General features: G+C 35.5%; 3 protein-coding genes across 5 annotated transcripts; 2 read left to right on the top strand and 1 right to left on the bottom strand.

Annotated features, from left to right (window-relative positions):
• The first annotated feature begins 2,595 nt into the window (after nucleotides 1-2,595).
• On the top strand, nucleotides 2,596-5,100 carry LOC107430880 (UPF0426 protein At1g28150, chloroplastic). Its single transcript, XM_016041753.4, has 3 exons — nucleotides 2,596-2,756; nucleotides 2,858-3,031; nucleotides 4,818-5,100. Exons 1-3 carry the CDS (start codon nucleotides 2,718-2,720, stop codon nucleotides 4,995-4,997), a joined length of 393 nt encoding a protein of 130 aa, XP_015897239.2. The 5' UTR covers nucleotides 2,596-2,717; the 3' UTR covers nucleotides 4,998-5,100.
• A 644-nt stretch (nucleotides 5,101-5,744) lies between these two features.
• LOC107430887 (protein SCO1 homolog 1, mitochondrial) lies at nucleotides 5,745-9,160 on the top strand. Its single transcript, XM_016041762.4, has 7 exons — nucleotides 5,745-6,119; nucleotides 6,261-6,452; nucleotides 6,557-6,647; nucleotides 7,254-7,466; nucleotides 8,058-8,147; nucleotides 8,272-8,404; nucleotides 8,618-9,160. Exons 1-7 carry the CDS (start codon nucleotides 5,973-5,975, stop codon nucleotides 8,724-8,726), a joined length of 975 nt encoding a protein of 324 aa, XP_015897248.3. The 5' UTR covers nucleotides 5,745-5,972; the 3' UTR covers nucleotides 8,727-9,160.
• Nucleotides 9,161-9,581: 421 nt separating this feature from the next.
• On the bottom strand, nucleotides 9,582-18,730 carry LOC107430886 (AMP deaminase). 3 transcript variants are annotated; one of them, XM_048463710.2, is made up of 20 exons: nucleotides 18,051-18,729; nucleotides 16,862-17,022; nucleotides 16,445-16,652; nucleotides 15,661-15,839; nucleotides 15,510-15,561; nucleotides 15,255-15,382; nucleotides 14,965-15,144; nucleotides 14,733-14,800; nucleotides 14,457-14,599; nucleotides 14,014-14,075; nucleotides 13,827-13,940; nucleotides 13,105-13,245; nucleotides 12,607-12,759; nucleotides 12,033-12,086; nucleotides 11,841-11,951; nucleotides 11,575-11,748; nucleotides 11,396-11,476; nucleotides 10,440-10,538; nucleotides 10,080-10,210; nucleotides 9,582-9,975 (listed from the first exon to the last, which is right to left on the bottom strand). In XM_048463710.2, exons 1-19 carry the CDS (start codon nucleotides 18,412-18,414, stop codon nucleotides 10,142-10,144), a joined length of 2,541 nt encoding a protein of 846 aa, XP_048319667.2. In that variant the 5' UTR covers nucleotides 18,415-18,729; the 3' UTR covers nucleotides 9,582-9,975; nucleotides 10,080-10,141. The 3 variants fall into 3 exon arrangements, with proteins under 3 accessions (XP_048319667.2, XP_015897244.3, XP_024934686.3); XM_016041758.4 differs by having other exon boundaries at nucleotides 16,862-17,043; nucleotides 18,051-18,727; XM_025078918.3 differs by lacking the exons at nucleotides 9,582-9,975; nucleotides 10,080-10,210 and having other exon boundaries at nucleotides 11,396-11,490; nucleotides 16,862-17,043; nucleotides 18,051-18,730.
• Nucleotides 18,731-18,741: the final 11 nt, after the last annotated feature.

Here is an 18,741-nt window from a genome sequence, read left to right as displayed (position 1 = left end):
TTAGAAGAAAAGATCAATCTGAAAAGGAAAGACCTATAAGAGGGCAACAGTTACATGTAAAAATTGTTGAGAAAGGGGGCACAATAGAAGGATTTGAAATAAACCTGCTACGTCAAGACCAAATGATTGGTGCATTGGGAGAGATCATTTGATAGAGCCTACAAACGACATCCCTAACACAAATGTGGTATAATTTTCCATTTCTCTTTGATGTTGCTAATTAATGTTGTGATATTTGCTATTATAAGGTTTCAGTTTGTGAAATATCATTTTTATGCAACCTCAGATGTAAAGCTGCCTCCAAATTGCAAACAGTGAACAAAACACTTCATCTAACTTGCCACATGCATCTTTGACTCCATCTGCATTTGTATGTATCATAACGTATTGTACATTGTGTGTTAATGTCAAACTGCTATTAATAAGTATTACGAATATCATGCAGGGTGTAGCAAAAGGACTAGCAGGGGGAGAAAGAGGAAGATGAAGAGGACAAAACCAAGTGAGAAGATTCAGTGCCACGGATGACCCACAACCACCACCAATCATCAGTATTCAACCATCACCACCACCTAGCTCAACCACCACCAAACACCAGTACTCAACCATCATCACCATCTGCAGATAAAGAAAAAAGCAAAAGACGATCACACCACCTTTTACGACCAATATGAATTAAGAATGACAAATCAGATACTAGAAAATAGTATATATTTGTTTAAGGTTTAGTGACATATATATATATATATATATATATATGTGTGTGTGTGTGTGTGTGTGTGTGTATTTGGCTCTTTTTGTGCATATGTATTAGCCATATCAACAAGCTGAAAAGCTATTACATAGTTGTATTTTTTGGATGGTTGGCTTGTTAGGGTAGCAATATTTTTTATATTTGCCTATGCTGAGAGTTAAAACTCTTGAATACGTTAGCTTTAAAGGTCAATAGAGTATTATATCTTTTTTAAATTGATGTCAAACAATGGATTTGAGTGCTTTATAATATAATGGGAAAGTGATTTGCATCATTTTTATTGTTTTAGTTATGCAAATAGATACTGAAAGTAAATATTATAACAAATGGATTTAAGTGCTTTATAATATAATGGGTTAATATTATATTGATTTGCATCGTTAATATTACATTGCTACTAGTAACCTATTGCAAACCCTATCACGACTATAAAGTCCATCATACTCTATTGAGCTTTAAGTACAAATATAAGATGCATCATACCATCCACTGTCCAACTCTGTGCTAATGTAAATATAAATAATCGTTCATTGTTTTACCATTGTATCCACAACCACTCTATAAAATAATTATTGCAAATATTAAACCTGCAACTAAGACAATGTATACCTTCAATTTCCCCCTCAAGTTTCACATACTTCTTCTCCACATGCTTAGTACGAGCCATCCATTTTCTACCTCTGATTTATATTCTTCTATCATTAGTTTGTCATAAGTCTCCTACTACTTATAGGCTCGAATCTCATCCTCCAGATTGTGTATTTTATGTCTTAATTGATCAACAACATTCCTAGCATTGTCTGACATGGGTGCATCAATCCATTTGAAAAATCTGCATCCTCCAGTATCCTACAAACATATACAATGTATTCAAGCCCATGTTTCTCACATCTTTCCCTTTAATAAAACAAATTGCTATATTTTTTCCTAAACATTTATAAAAAAAATTGAAAACATTACCTCTAATCAAACATTTTTTTTACAATTCTTTCTTATACAATTTTACAAACTGATATGAGCTAAATCCCCTAAATCCTAAATGTTTCAACACAATACCTTATGGGTATCACAACTGTAAAATTTTCTTCCGGGATTGATAGTAGTCTTTGATGTTCTAACGACAATTAGCCGTGGTGTTTCACAATTACATAGCAAATCTAAATTTGTTGAAGGAACCGAGTTGCTAGAAGACATTTTGTTCTTCTTTTTCAAGAGTTGCTCTTCCGCATGAACTGCTCTGCCTCACGAGTTGCTCTTCTTCCTCACGAGTTACTCTTCCTCAACGACGCAGCTCCAATATTAAGCCATGGTGTCATAAACTTAAGATATAATATTTTATTTTTTTTGGTTTTTTTTTTTTTAAATCTCCGGCCACTATAAATTTTAAAAAAAAAACAAATAAATGAAAAAAAAAAGGGGAAATTGAGGTCATGTGCGTAGCACGTGCCCCAATTGGACGGATTCCGTTACATTTAACCTAATTGGACCATATTAAAACTTTCTTATACTTACAGAGTATGAATGTATCCAAATTAATATTAGAAGGTTTAATTGAAACTTTCATAATTATAAAAGATACCAAAATACATTTGTCCCTATTATTATTATTATTATTATTATTATTATTATTATTATTATTAATGGTCTAGTCCGAAAACCCGAAGACGGATCGCTCATGGCAACAGACCTCAATGGTCTAGGGCCTGTATGGGCCTCTGTCAAAGGATTGGAGTGGACTACGTCTGGCCTTTGCCTGAACAGAAAACCAACGGGCCAATCATTGAACAGTAAAACCAACCCAAACTCAACAAATATCACTGTGTGATTTTTGGGAGTTAATAGAAGAAAAGGTAGAGCAAATTAAGCTCCACCATTCTCTCAGAAAAAGAAAAAAAATAAAAAAAATAAAAAAATTTAAGCACCATAGTGCCGGAACTGAGAGTCTGCGAGAGAGACGCCTAGAATGTCAGTCTTCGTTTTCAGTTGTTCGTCATGCTCTTTGGTATGTTTCTATAAACCCCAGTATCTTTCTCTTTCATCTTCTTTCTTTGCTCTGTTGGATTTTCCACTTCTTACCGATAAAATTAATTTTTTGGGTAATAGTTGAAACCGAAGAACCTTATCTCAAGCCCATTAACATCAAGAAATCAGCTGAGGAACAGCAGCCCCAGTAGAGTGCCTCTGTGGAATAATCATAATAATAATAATAATAGTTACAGTGTGAAAGCGTTTTTCTTCAATCCTACTGAGGACCCCGTTGTCCAGGAAGCTCTTAAGGTACTTAACCCATTGTTTTGTTTGGTTTATCTCAACCTTTTCTTTGTTATTTTGGGTTTTACCATTTTGTAATTGGGAATTGCATTATCTCAGCGGTAGAGCTTTTCTTTGATTATTTTCTATAGATTGTGCCATGCTGTTATTGCTATTTGACTAAAATAATGAGTTATTTTATTTTATAGGAATTGTTATTGTAGCCCTTTTGTTGACTAATTCAATATTTTGAAATTTTGACACACTTTTGCATCGTAGCTTTTTTTATTTACATGTTTTAGTATCATCTCATGAGGTTGGATTTGAAGGCTTTCAAGAGATTGGAAAGTTACCAATAGACTTGTCATCTTTTGGACCTTTGGCAGTTCTGCATCTTTTGGGCCTTCCCGACCTTGAAATTGTCTCATGCAGTCCTGAATCTTGACTATCTACACGATGCTGTACATAGAATATATAAGGATCCTTAACGGACACTTCTGCTGTGCATTTCTGGGATAAAGTTTTTCTTTGACTTTGAGAGAGGGTTTGCTAAATCCTTGAAATTAGGGATTTGTTTTAATTGTCCTTTAGGTGGAAATGAAGTTTCTTCCAAATTTCACAAAGTTATGTTTTTGGTTGTATGAATATGCCCAAAGTATGTATGTGATGCTTCCCTTTTCCCTTTTGTGTTTGTCAACAACTGATATCTTCGGCAGCGTACATGACTTAAAAATGAACTGGAATTTCATTACTGTTGTGGAAGTAGAAGGAACCCTGGAACTGGAGTTCCAATGGAGGATGTTGTGGTGGGGTATCTAACAATGCCCATACACTGGAAATAGCAGTGGTCAACTTGCCGCCTTTATAAATTTTTATGCTGAGGCCTGTCTTGTATTTTATCTTTATTCCCACTTCACTATTAAACTTATCACTTAAATGAAGAGATTAAGTCAGATAATCGATTTAGTTTACATGGCTTTCTGTTTTTGCTTGGACCATGGTCGCAAATGGGTGGATAATGGACATACACAGGAGCACAGTCGGTAGGACTTGTTGCAAGGGCATTATCTCTCTCATATTAGTCATAGACTAGTCAAATAGCTCACAAATGTTTGCTTTTCTTTCGTAATACAGTAAATAGTCCCTCATATTGTAGCAAGCATTTACTTCTTTCAGATTAGGCTAAAGTCATGGTTTTAGCTGTTGTAAAATCCTGGATTGTCTAATTTCTAAATGGCGTTAAGAGTTATCTATTTTCTTAGTAGGCACTTGTTGGATTTATATTCATTGCTGAGTTCATAAAGATTGACCTCAGTCATCTAAAGAGTTTTGAATATTTTCCCATTGGCCAAAAACACAGGATTCAGTCAGTACTAGAATTACTCGTGTCTAACACATTTAGAAGTTTCTTGATTGAGAAACAGGATGATTTGTCTGCAAAAGCAAAGTGCATTAACAATGTTGGACGCTTGAATTTGACATTAGAATGATAACGTAATTATGTTGGAATATGGAAAATATAAGAATAAGTTTTATCCCAAATACAATCAGCGCGTGCTTACTTTAGAAAATCTTTTGTTAAATATGATTGTTGGCCATTTGCTCACAACATACTAAGTTCATCATACATGTTGCTTCATTGTTTTATAATAAAATTGTACATATGATATATTGATGTCAATGATTTATACCTGCTAAAGAAAGAAAAACTGTCTTTAATTTGTCTACCATGTACTTGTTGCGTCATGTTTATGCTACATAATACAACCTACTTCCCGACTTCTGAGTTAGAAATGTTTTCATGTCATTACAGGAGCCGGTTGCTTTCATGGGTGGGATGTTTGCTGGTCTTTTACGACTTGATCTGAATGACGATCCACTCAAGGAATGGGTTTCTAGGACTGTGGAAGCCTCTGGAATGACAGAAGAAGAAATTGAAGCTCAAGGGTTTAAAACAGAAGAGGAAGCTCCAGAACAGATTGAGATTGAATGACTCCTCATCTTCCAGTTTGTATACTAAATACTTGCCTTTTTGATATGTCATCAATGTTTGACTATTATACAATAATTACCAAAATAAATTTTGTCGGACAATATAGACATACTCTCTTTCTCTCTCAACACACACTCAACACAAATTTTATATATATTTTTGGTAATTTTCAAGTTAATTACAATGACGCCCCGATGAGAAGACAGGCAGTTTAAAGAGTAGCAACTTTGTATTCTTCTGATATCCTTCAATTTTTTTGCATTTTCACCCTAGAGTGGGGATAATGTGTAATAGCTAGCTACTTACAAGGTAAATGCGTATGGATTAGTGGTCAAAAAATAGAAAAGCTCATGTCTGCTTTTGTTTTTTTTTGAACCAATGATCAATTTCTAGTCGATAATATGGTTGTTAACATGAATTGTCATCGTTGGTCATCTTCTTCATAACATTTTTGGTACTGTAATTATTTTGGTCATCCATGAGAAACATGTTTTATTTTTATTTTTTTATCAAACCTGAGTTTGAACGTTCAAACTTTATTTGCAATCCCATTTTTAATTAAATAATGCTAAAATATCGAACTATTTGTCATGGTATTTATGTATTAATGTCAAAAGTAAACGTTCTACTTTAATATCACATTGACGACCCAAGCAAAACAAATGGAATAAAAAATAAATATAGAGAGAGAGACTTTCGTCATATATATATCTATATATATATATATATATATTTTTTTTTTTTCCAACAAAAACCAAACCCGTGAGGCTGTGACGCAACTTGCAAGCGAGAGCAGATTGAATTTGATTCGGAATATGGGATTGTAAACCGAACCGGGCCAATCCATCAACCCGTATCCAACAGTCATCGTCTTAAACCCCAACACCAAACCCAACGCAGAAACAAAACCAAAAGGGTTTTAAGTATTTTGGTTGTGGAAGAAGATCCATAAAGCCTCCGACTTTGCCGGGAAAAATGGCGAGCATCGTCTCCAGGAACACCAATTCTCTTCGCTCTCTACGCTTTAACACTCTCACCCGATGTCGGTCGCTGTCGCCATTGCCGTCGCCACCGCTTGCCGACGGTCTCCAACATCGTCCACCTCTTTCGCTACTTCAATCGGTTCGTTCCCTTGTAACATTTCTCCTTTTTATTCTTCTTCCTGTTTGGCTGTTGAGAAAATTTTCCAAACAATTTTCTGTCTGAAAATTTTATCTTCTTTTGTTTTTTCATTTGCTTTTTCTCTTCGTTTAAATTTTGCAGTTATTACCCAAAGCGCTTGGAACGCTGTCCTTAGTCACGTATCAGAGATGTCTATTTTCGACCTCTACTTCAGCAAGTGTAAACCAAGGAAATGAAACATCAAAAACAGCCGGAGAAGCCAATTCTGGTAAAGAGGACAAGTCTGGGGAATCAAATCAGAGCAGTGAATCTGGGAAACCAGTCCGTGGAGGGGTAGATTTTTATATTGCTACATAATGAATATGTTTTTGTTTAAATCTTTTAAAGTTGTGAGAATAGTAGCCTATAATAGCTGATTATATTGATATTTTTTGCAGCCTGTTTCGTGGTTGAGTTTTCTTTTGCTGGTAGTTACTGGAGCTGGAATTATCCTCTACTATGACAAGGAAAAGAGACGACATATTGAAGGTAGATTACTATGGTGAGTAGGGTATTTGGTAGGTTTGCTTGTGGATCTTTGCTGTGGGCTTAGACTTCAGAATTAAAATCCTGGGTTTTATTCATAATAACTTGGTTAAAAAGAATTAAATGTTGTTTTTGTGTGGAGTTTGATCAAGTGTGGAGTTTGATCAAGTTTGGAAAGCTTGGGAGAGGTGAAGAGATGGTTGTGGAATAGGGATTTCGGCTGTTTCATTCGGGTGGGTCTGCTTGGGGCTTAAGCAACAGTAACTTCTTTGGCTTCAAGGGCATATCAATAGATGGACATATCTATGGTGTTAACAATGATGTATTTTGTTGCGTATTCAAGAACGTGGAAAATCACCCTGATTGCGTTCTTCATCTATGTTCTACATTCTTCTTTACATGTGCTGAAAGATTTGTGTTATTTGGATTAGATTTCTTTTCTTTTCTGTTTTGTTTTCCTTCTTCAATACAATTTGAAGTGCCTGATCTGAATTCCAGTGATTGAGCATATACTTGATTCTCCTGAATACATTATCTGGTTGATCATTCTACTGTATACTGCATCGTCTTTAGATCTTTTGTGCGTTGATTAACACTGTTTTGGTGCAGATATATATAGTGCTTCAAAGGAAGTAAAACAAGGACCTGGTGTGGGAAAAGCTGCCATTGGAGGCCCGTTTAAGCTTATCAACCATGATGGGAAGAATGTAACCGAAAAAGATTTCTTGGGGAAATGGACAGTAATTTACTTTGGTTTCACACATTGCCCTGATATCTGCCCGGATGAGCTACAAAAGTTAGCTGCTGCAGTGGATAAAATAAGTAAGCTGTAAATGATATCTGCCCAGATGAGCTACATCCTCGTTACTTTCAGAGGCACTTTAGCCCATGTTCTTAGTAGTGAATTGGAAGCCCATCTATAGTTGTTCTGCTAATGCATTTATGTTCCTTCGTTATGATGTACCATGAAAATTTATACCTAATCTTGATGATTCGATAGCAATTGAATGTAGGTTCAAGGCCCTTTCTTTTGCATTTTTATTCAGAAAAAATTTATACATATATACATACACACACATAAACTAAAAAGGAAAACTAATGGCAATACTTTAGTTCTATGCAATATGGACACTTCACATCAGCTTTACTTACCTGTATGAAAATCATGGATGCTGATAAGGGTATGGCTACCACTAGCAGGCACTCCAACTGTATGGACAAGCTTTAGGAAACAAGCAACTCAAACACTTGGACATGTTTGTTAATGATTATTAAATGACATAGAGAAAAAAAGAAAAAAGAAAATGTTTCCTACTGGATGCTAACTTGTTGAAGAATGTGATCACTTTTTGTGTCCAGAAGTTGCAACTAATGGTGTTTTCTGACTTGTTTTTCTTTGCTTCGTCTCTGCAGAGCAGAAGTCAGGGATTGAGATTGTACCTGTGTTTATCTCTGTTGATCCTGAGAGAGATACTGTTGAACAAGTTCATGAATATGTCAAAGGTGCTTTTAAGATGAGAGTGCACTATTTGGGTCAAGCTTCATATGATGAACTAATAATCATAATTTGATTGATGCTAGTTTGTTCATGTCTGATTCATATGATTTTGTTTTACTTGCTCTCTAGAGTTTCACCCAAAGTTGATTGGGTTAACTGGTAGCTCGGATGAGATACGGAATGTTGCTCGTGCATATCGTGTGTACTATATGAAGACAGCAGAGGAAGATTCTGATTATCTTGTGGATCATTCCATAGTCATGTAAGTATTGCTCTCTTTGCTTCTTTTCCCCAAATGTTGTAGCTGGAAAATGTTTATCCATTATTAACTTAAATTTTTATTCCTGTGCCCTAAAAGTTCAATTTTTCTAATGTCTGTTGATAAATTCATTAGAATTGACTCCCTTGGTTTGAATTAATTTGTGGGTTGAAATTACCACTTCTAAATTCTAAAATGACTGAAATTATTGTGCAGGTACTTGATGGGTCCCGACATGCAATTTGTAAAATATTTTGGCAAGAACAATGATATTGAGTCGCTTGCGGATGGTATAATCAAAGAGATAAAGAACTACAAAAAGTAGAAGCCTAAATTATGTTCTTAACAAAATACCTGCTATTATTGATTTTGGACTGTCCTTTCCCGACTTTTTTGAGTTGGTCGGCGATTCACATGATGGTACTGTTCTCCGATTGAGTTTTTATTTGAATTCAGAAAATGTGAAAGGTGTATTGAACATTTTACCTCTGGGCGTTATGAAGAAACCCTTGCTTTTATTGGATAAACCCTCGTTATTTCAAGAAAGTTGCGTGCAATCACATAACAGATGTATACTATAGATTATGCTGTTTAATTTAAGCCCATTTGTTTTCGTTCCTCTCTTGAGTCGGGATTGGTTATTTGAATCCTCAGGAATCAGGGCAATAAAATGTTTAGAATGATATTATTTGTGTCTCATACATAAAATTATGCCTGTAATTAATCATTAATAATATTTGCTTAGTCTTTTTTGAAGAACTTATAAATTACTTAACAAGCTCATCCTATATGGGCTCATTCATACAAATTTATGAGATCCACATGGATTTCACTTGTGATTGTGAGAGGGTATTTATGTAATATGGGGCTAACGAATAATTCCATCCAGTCGGAGGTTCAAGTCCCCATTAATGAATCTCCATTTTTTTATTTTTTTATTTTTTTATTTTTTATTCTTTTTTCGGTAGCTGTCCTATTTTGAACTCCCTGAATGCTATTTAAAGAGGCAGCAGATAAATAACCAAATATTCTAGTTTTCATTTTTTTTGTCCATAACAAAAATTACAGATAAGCAATACAATTGAAATGGGTTATACAAGCCATTTATGCCACACACAAAATTGGGGAAGATATTATTTGATGAAAAGTAACCACATACAGTTTAATAAACGAGTCAAAATTTGAAGTGGCAAGATATCATTTTTCCCTTTCTTGCCATGGGTATGCATTATGTTGCGGAAATCTTAACACAACTACACTGCAACAGTACAAAAACGCAGCTCAAGGCATATTTATTTCTGCACTAACCCTAAACCACATTTAATATGAAGATAACCGAAATATCTTTTTTATAAGATACACATTGAACAGGGTATTCTAGCCTCGAACCCTTATCAACCATAGTGTATCATCTGTCAGAACTTAATTTTGTAATGTACAGGGTCTACCTCAATGCTGTCCGATTTCTGTTAGCAAATGACTTCCTCCAACACAATTCTCTCATCAGCTGGCATGATATTGGATTTTACCATATATTACATATGAGATGAACAGGTCAAATTGCACTTCATTCCCTGCAGCAATCCATGGAAAAAGTTGATTTATCGAATTGAATCTGTAAGAAAATCTTATTACCTAATTACATAAATAAATAACTTTTGTGAAAAATGATATTTACCTTGGGGCTATTTTTAGCATAAATGACCATTCAAAAGCAAATTAATTTTGGCCCATCTTGCATCACTTGTCAACTTCTTCTGGAATAACAGACTTGCCCCGATAAACTTGTTGCATCTCCTCTCTCCATATCTGCAAGCAGTGTAATATTAATTGCAACGGTTAATTTTCCATTATTCTCGGTGTCTGTGAGATCTCAGTTTGCTACGTTAACTAGAATTGAAGAAACATGAATCAGACCTACTAAAGTGAACAGTGATATTACAAAGGAAGGGAAGGAAAAGAAGGAGAGAGGAAAAAACAAGACAATCAAACCAGAGCATAGCAATATTCATGCATGAAATAACACCAAAACCCATACCGTATCACGAAATTCCAATCGGATGTGAGGCACATTAGTTTTGCGGATATCATTTCCATCTGGTCCTCTCTTGTAGTACTCTTTCCCAATCCAGTGCGACTAAACCAAAAAGTCCGATGTTAATGTCAAGTCAGAATAAAAAAATGAAATCACATTTATGCATCAAAAAGCAATTCTTGCAAAACATGATCACTTATGGCATCAGGAATGAAGCACATGTTTAAAAACAGTTTACTTCAATAAATATGACATATATGTTAATTTAGGAAACATCAGTTACATATTCTTTCATAGTTCGTAAGATCATAATGCAGTTTGCATTCACAAATATAGTGCATTTCCTTCACCCACATGCATATATTGTAAATGTTCCTTAAAGGTGTGTGGAAAGGGACCGGACCTACTACATCAACACAGAAAGTCCATAAATATTCAGAATTTCATCATGAACAAGCTAGATTTTCCTATTCAATTACAAATTCTTGTAGAGGTATTCCTTAAAAGCAAATAGGTAAATTGCTTATTTCAGCCAGCAGTAGGCAGCATGCAGCACAGATACTCATGGTTGCAAGGTAGAACAAGGATTCAAGGCTGCAACAGTGCATTTTTATGGAGGTTTTAGGGCTGTGGCAGGAAAGTTTAAAGCCTTCATGAGGTGCAACAGGAAGATCTCGTTTTTATATGACAGTGCAGGGAGATTCTAGGGTTGTGGCATATTAGTCGCTGGAACAAAATCTCCTATGAAACAATGTTGTTGGAGGAGAGAAGAGGGGGGGGAGAGAGTGAGAGCGAATGAGAACAGAAAGACTGCTGGGTGATCTTGCTACCTCTATAAATATGTAGAATAATCAGACACAATATAACCAATTTTAAATAAAACATAAAATACAATTAAATATTATACCAGAAATAATCAATATCTGCTACAAACCCAGAATAATAACATGACTACGTACCTTGAGGGCATGTGAAAAACCTGACTGGTAGACTGAATTACGGGCAATCTCACATAGATCACATGAACTCAACTTCCAGACCTATACAGGAAGAGCTTTAATATAATTGGTTCAATAACCATTCTTTTAACTTCGATATGAGAAAGAGAAATGGAGACAAAGAGAAAGAGAAATCTCACAGAAGCAGCTATGCTATATTCTTCCACCAGAGGTTCTTTTGTCAAGTGGATTTGGAGAGGATCATCAGTAGAAAGAGAAACATTAAGACCTCGTAAGAAAAAAATAGGGAAAGGATTCCGATGGTAGTCTAAAAATAAGGAATTATTGCTCAGTGGAGACATGGCCAGGCCAATCTGACAAAGAAAACAAGCCATGGATGCCAGTAAGAAATAGCAAATAATCAAGTTAATAAAACCAATGTAAAATAAGCCTCCTTTCATCTAACCTGTGCAAGATAATACAGGTATTGAAGAACAGGAGATTTTCTCAAATTGATTCCATGTGCAATATTATGACACGTAAGAAAAGTTGCCGCAAGATGGTCTATGTCACCAGCCTGAAAATATTTTGGGCATAAGCCACAAGTTAAATCTAATATTAGTGTCAAAGTAGGGGGAAAAACTTGTGATGAACATACCTCCCCCGAATGAGGACGGAATTTGATAGTTGTCATTCCCTTTGATTCACGAAGCTGAGCATAAATCCAACATGTGAGCATTTATGTGAAAATCAAGGCAAGAGCATACTGAAACTATTGCCAGTGTGTGACAAGAAAATCCCATATTGAAAACATTAGAAAGAATTATCACATCTTATGTTAGGAACAACACAAGTAAGGCATGCAAGAAGAGACATAATAATAAAAGCTCAAGACACATCAATCCTGCAAATGAAACCTATATTATTGTCAAAAAGAAGGAATCAAATTAAAAATTGCAAAGACGCACCAAACTCTTGCTAGTACCACCTTCACCACTAATTCCATAACAAGTTAACACCATTTCAAGTTTTAAGAGTGTCACTTGACTCGATTACCATGAGATATTGAAATTGAAATCCATTCAACTTTAAGAGTTCTAATTTCCAAGAGGCAAGAAGGTAAATAATTACAAAAGCAGCAATGCCACTTCTAGGAAAAGAGAAAAAGAATAATCATTAAATCAGCACACATTTTGTTATCAAGTAGAAATTTCTGACAGTAGAATACACACCTTGTTTAAGGTGTAGAGGTTAGCATAACAGTAGTACACATAATATGAATAAGCAGGATTGAACACGTTGGTCCACTGTGCTGGAGTAGGCATGTGTTTTGTGGGGCGTCTCTCAGGCTTGCTTTCATCATCCACCAAATCCAACCCAACAACCTAAATATTTAAAGCAGTCCAACATTTTACTAGTCATATATTAGATATAGAAACTTGGAAAACAATCCAGGACAAACACAAACTGAAGAGAACATGATTCAGTGAAAGCTCGAGATCTTAAATTTGGAGCAGTACAAATTGTAACGATTTATTCACATGCATGAGAAAAACAGAGACTGAAGCCACTGAGAATAACCAGTTTGCTACAACAATCTGATAATGATTGATTAACACAATAATTGCAACTAATATCCAGAGTTCACCTTTTGTAGCAATTATTTATTTTCGACTATCTTCTTGGAACATTAAAGAAATCAAACATCTTAAAGAAAATATATGACAAACCTGTTTCAGGAACAGATGCAGTTGAGGATGTGAATCTGGGTCCACAGTAACCTCAAAAAGTGGCATAAAGATATTGTCAAGAATGTTCTGAAAGGATGTTACTATCCCCATTTCCTTGTACACATTGTATAACCGTGGAAGCTGAAAGAAACAGATACATAATAAGAACTAATACATTAACATGATTTTAAAGTTTCTCTTCTGAAAGAAGTGCCAGTATACTAGAATTCTCATACACAATATATTCTAAATTCTTATAAAGCCAAAGAAAAAGGAGGGACAATCATGGTTTAGAAAAACATAGTATAATTTCTCTTAAGGACAAAACCTAAATAAGTTACTAAAGAGTCGAAACCTAAATTCACACAAAGAATACCCAACTTCCATTAGTGTGAACTTTTACCAGGACTTGAGTGAGCTTAAAGACTTAATAAACTCATTAATTATACTTTTTTGAGCCAGAAATTAAACAAAATGGTTCACTTCACAAGGAGTGCAACTTAACAGGAGAACAAAGCAGCATTAACAGATAATACCATATAGAAACCAACAAAGTGCACATATGTGCATATGAGAGAGGGAGAGAGAGAGACAGAGAGAGACAGAGAGAGAGAGAGAGAGAGAGAGCAAAAACACTTCTTTTAAAAAAATTGATAACCTATTTCAACTATATAATAGTAGAGAAATTGCTTATGAAACTTCAAAGGAATTTTTGCAAATACCTGAATCAACCATACAACATTCTCACTGTACAGCTCGTTGTTGACTATCCAGCTAGCCAGTTGGTCCCACTCACTTTGCTTCCTACCATATATTGATATTCTATATTCAGCCATCTGCAGCAACAAAATGGATTATAAGAAATCAATGCTACCAAGACATAATGCAGACAGGAAAACAATGAAGTACCTGATATTTGCTTGCAGAAAGATCAGAGAAAACTTGCTTTGTCAGCTCAGCAAGGAAACGACCTATTCAACAAAAGACAGTAGTCAACCACAAACCAATAGAATTATCAACATGGAGGAAATGATGCTTTCAGATCAATCACAAGTATACACATCATCACCCTAAGAATCATCTGTCAAAGAGAAGCAAACAGAACAGCACATATAGCATTATTGCTCTTCGAAAGAAATTAATCCCCCAGTAAAAACAACAATTACATGAACATTTTCAGATGTTTAACTGATTGTGATCCCCACCCAAAAAACAATGTCTCCAATTGACAGTATCTGAATAAAACAGTTGCATGAAGTGACGGATACAAATGATGTATGGTCATCATGCAATCAGATACTACCTCATATATTTATCATTATTAGTAAGGAAAAAAAAAAAATAGATTATACCTTGGATCAGATTATCCTGCTTAAGGAAAATCTCCCTGAGCCTACTTTGACCACAGGGATTGTACTTCAGATTAAATTTATCAAATCGATGAAACGTGCTCTTGTCTGCATGAACATCCAATAGGTCAACATTCAGGTCATACCTGTTACAACAAATACAAAGCAATTTTATGATCTGTGGATTAAAATAAATAAAAAAATATGAAAAGAAACTGCAATAACAAGAATAAACATATCCTATTTCTTTGGGAAGAGCAATAAAGTAAGTTTCATTACCCAGTCAAATCCAAGCTCTCAAAAACTTCTTTCAAGGTCAAGTATGTCCCATCACGAAATATCACCACCTAGAGCAGAAAAATATCAAAGCCAAGGCTGAGAAAATGCACAATGCTATTTGGAACTTAGAAGTATTAAGCTAAGAAAGGGGAAGTACTTATAATCTGAAACAAAAAGGAACACCAAATAGAAGCACTTAAGAACACATCACATGACTAATCGTAATAGTTACCTCATCAGGCTCTTTCCTTAACTTTGACTTTATAAACCGTAACAGATGTTTCTGGTTCATGCATGCTGAGTGATGAACATGTGTATCAACTTTCCTGACATTATAAAAATCACGGTGTGGAGCACTTTTTTGAGCCAGAAATTCCCTATCCGCATTAAGCATCAAGTGAAGATTGAATTTCTGAATACCATACAAATAATCATAATGTCAATGAACTATAGTAATTTTAAGAAATAAGAGGATAGATGTGCAATTGATGACTTAAAAATTATCAACTGTAAACTATTTACTTGTTCCAGAAGATTCAATCGATGATGGCATAAAGTTCTGATATTCCCAGCTGCTATAACTCGAAGTATGTAATGCAGATCAGTGAAGAAAGTTGTGGCATCGGCAACAGGGAAAAGCTCTTCCTTTGCTGTGAAAAGAAAAAACTTCAAGTAACAAATGCAGGATAGCTTTTTTAAATTTCTGAATCAGATTAAGACAGGACTTCAACTAAAGCAAATAATAAAGAACAGCAACCAAAGGTTTTGGCTACTTACCATCTTTATTTGCATAAACATGAATGACACCATCTTCCATCTCAAAATAATGCTACAGAATAAAATGAAATTTGTTAATGTATGAATACAAAACTAGGAACATACTTTATCAGTTTCAGAATATAGTTTTGAATCACAAGTTCAAACTCACATCAGACTTCCCCTCTGGAGTATAGAAAAAGGGCTCTGGATTAGGCTTTGGGGTGCTGGGGTCAGATATAACTTCTTTTTCCCATGGGGCAACTGCTTCTGTAAATACATATTTTTTCCTCATTTCAAGGCATTCTTGAAGAAACTCATAGGACTCCACTTCATCAGGTGATGGAACCTCTGGTAAACATTGCAGATAGAAATTATAACCACCTAATTCCATCCTTAATACAGCTCTTTACTACAAATTTACCATAGAATAATGTATTACTTACAAGCAAAGTTATTGTATTAAAATGATGAAACTAAAAATCAAACCACCAAACTCTGTGTAGATGATAAAAGCGGATATAATCAAGAGGAAAGAAGCCCATTTCAAATTTGGCCCATTAATTACATGTATGTTAAAATGCAGAAATACTAATTTGATATATCCTAGGAAAATCTGAAAAATACTAACAAGACGCCTTATTCCTTCTTAAAACCATTAACACATATGAAAATACAACTATAGGACTGTAGGTGTAAGTAGTCAGTCCCAAAAAACCTAATCAGATCTCTTTAATTCAACTTTGGATATGCTGTCCAGAAGTTATTACCTTCACATTTTTATCTTGCATTATGTTGTATTAGCATACAGATCAATGAGTTGTTAAGTGAAAATATAGGACTGGCCCTGCCAAGACCTTTCTGAATATATACAACTTTTTATATAGATACACCAAACTTGAACAAGTACATACAAGATCTATGGATGTCAAGGGAAGAAGAGAAGGAATCAATACCAATAGGAGTAATTCTGAGCCGAGCAAAAGTTTCTTGCTCTGGCTCTTTCCTCAGAATATCAGCTGCAATTGGGTCAGGTTGAGTGCCATGCAGGTCACCAGATACACTATGGGATCGAATCATACTTGAAGCAGGTATAGGCATTTGCTCTGCATTGGTATTAACATGGTTGGGTAAATTCTCATATACGATTTTACACTCAGGTCCCTGCACACGTGAGATGCAAGTATCCATAAGTTTTTTTTTCCCCCCCAAGCATGAGAAAGACTGACAGAAACAAGTCCAATAGATGAAAGAAATCCAGAAATAATTCCCAATGGAATTTGCTAGAACACCACGCAACTGAGAGAGAGACTACAGAATTCTACTCATAATGGATAATCTAAAATGGTTTTATAAGTGCATAATATACTCACAGCATTTCCATTAGTATGCAGATATGTAGTGTCTAGTTTAGCAATATCAGTCATATTATCTTCGTCATCAGACCCTTCTACACTTTCAAAGGCACTAGCACTTGCAACAGGAGACTTGGGAGAAGTTGGTCTGATAAGGTTACCGGTTCTCTTGGTTGAACCTGCATACCCAGAAGATTTTCCTGAAATGGAAGAATCGTATAGATGCTTAATAGACTTATTTTTTATATTTGTCAGTAGTCATCTACCAATCGAGATGTCTTATTTGGCGCATACATTACATAAATGCCTAGTGGAAAAAATACAAAAAGATTAGCCACTAAGAACATCAATCTTAAAATGGTTCATCAATACTGAAACTTGGGAATCTGGCAAAAAATGGAGACCGATCTAGAAATCCGGCCCCAAAAACAGATGCCAAAATAAAGTGTGCAGGTATGTATATGTGTATGCATAATGTTGACTAACCTCCAATCTCAAAGAGTTAAAGATTGTATTACAACTTTCTTTCTTTTTTCTTTTTCTTTTTTTTTTTCTCTTTTTTTTTTTTTTTTTTTTTTTTTTTTGAGGTGCCACAATTCAATAATCTTTAAGAACCTAAGCAGCAAAGAAAGAAGCATAGAAACACATAACATCAAAAGGGCATCATTTTCTTCAGGGCAAAGTGTCTTGCGCACAGCATATCAATGCTAGTATTATTGTCCAGGCTATGAAAATGGTGAATAGAGTTCGTATGCTAGATTTTGGCATGAACAATCAAGAATCCATAAGCCAAATTAGACTCAACTAAGCCTAATTCCAATTAAAACGTAAGTAAGGGCATTGACAACGGAAAGTACATTGCTACCACCGGTACATTCATTTCATGTTAAAAAATCTCAAAGCAAACAGTGCCTCAGCAGCACATATGTGGTTCAAGCCACACAGAGCAATCCTGGCAGCTTCTACATCAACCACGAATATTCCAATTCATATACAGTGTCAAACACACAGCAGTGAGGGGGGGGGGGGGGGGGGGGGGGGAAAAAAAAGACGCTATTAGGCACTGATAATCCTATAAAACGATACGTCCAAGTGAAAAGTTCACTCAACTAACTTAAGCACTCTCTATATCAATCCCAGTCCAATCTAAAGCATAAAATTAAAGCCAAAAATTATCACTCCGGTGAAAAATCGATGATAGTTATACCTTCGGGAAGCGTATGAAGCCTCGGCAACCCAGGCGGAATACCATCCAAAACAACCTGACCGTTCCGCCTCTCATCGCCGTCAATCCCTCCGGAAATCACGGTGACGTCCGGCAACGAAGCCGAACCACGGCGGTAATACTCATTCCCTTTTCTCCGAGCATAACTCCGGCGCTTCTTCAAATGCTGCGGCGTGTCGGCTCCATCGGAGTTGTTCTTGTTGATGTCATCCCTCTCCCGCTCCACAGTCTTGGCGAACTCCAACAGCTGAGTTAGGGTTTTGCGGTGCATATAGTAAGCCGATACGGCCACGAACGAAGCTCCGACCAGAGCCGCCATGGCCAAATGCAACGAGTATGCATCCATTAAAAACAAAAACAAAAAGAATCCCTCACTTTCTCTCTCTAAAAAACTCCGCAGTTTTAGAGAGAGAAAAACCAAAACCCTACTGAATAAACACACACACACACACACACTATGAAACTGAGCACGCACACACAAAAACAGAGAGTTCTGTGCTCAGTTTTTATTAGGAACGAACAAAGGCTTCGCTTCTATATTTATAGCAGAAAAAAATAAATAAATAAGAACTTATTCTCTCTCTTCAACCTTCATTTCTCTTCATCTTTTTTTTAAAATTTATTTTATTTTTTATTTTTTGGGTGGTGGAAGTAACTGTGCTGAGTGCTTGCC

The sequence above is a fragment of the Ziziphus jujuba genome, chromosome 6, assembly GCF_031755915.1.
Source record: "Ziziphus jujuba cultivar Dongzao chromosome 6, ASM3175591v1".
Taxonomy (NCBI): domain Eukaryota; kingdom Viridiplantae; phylum Streptophyta; class Magnoliopsida; order Rosales; family Rhamnaceae; genus Ziziphus; species Ziziphus jujuba.
Note: the sequence above shows the minus strand (reverse complement) of the source record. Positions and strands in the feature narration are given on the sequence as shown.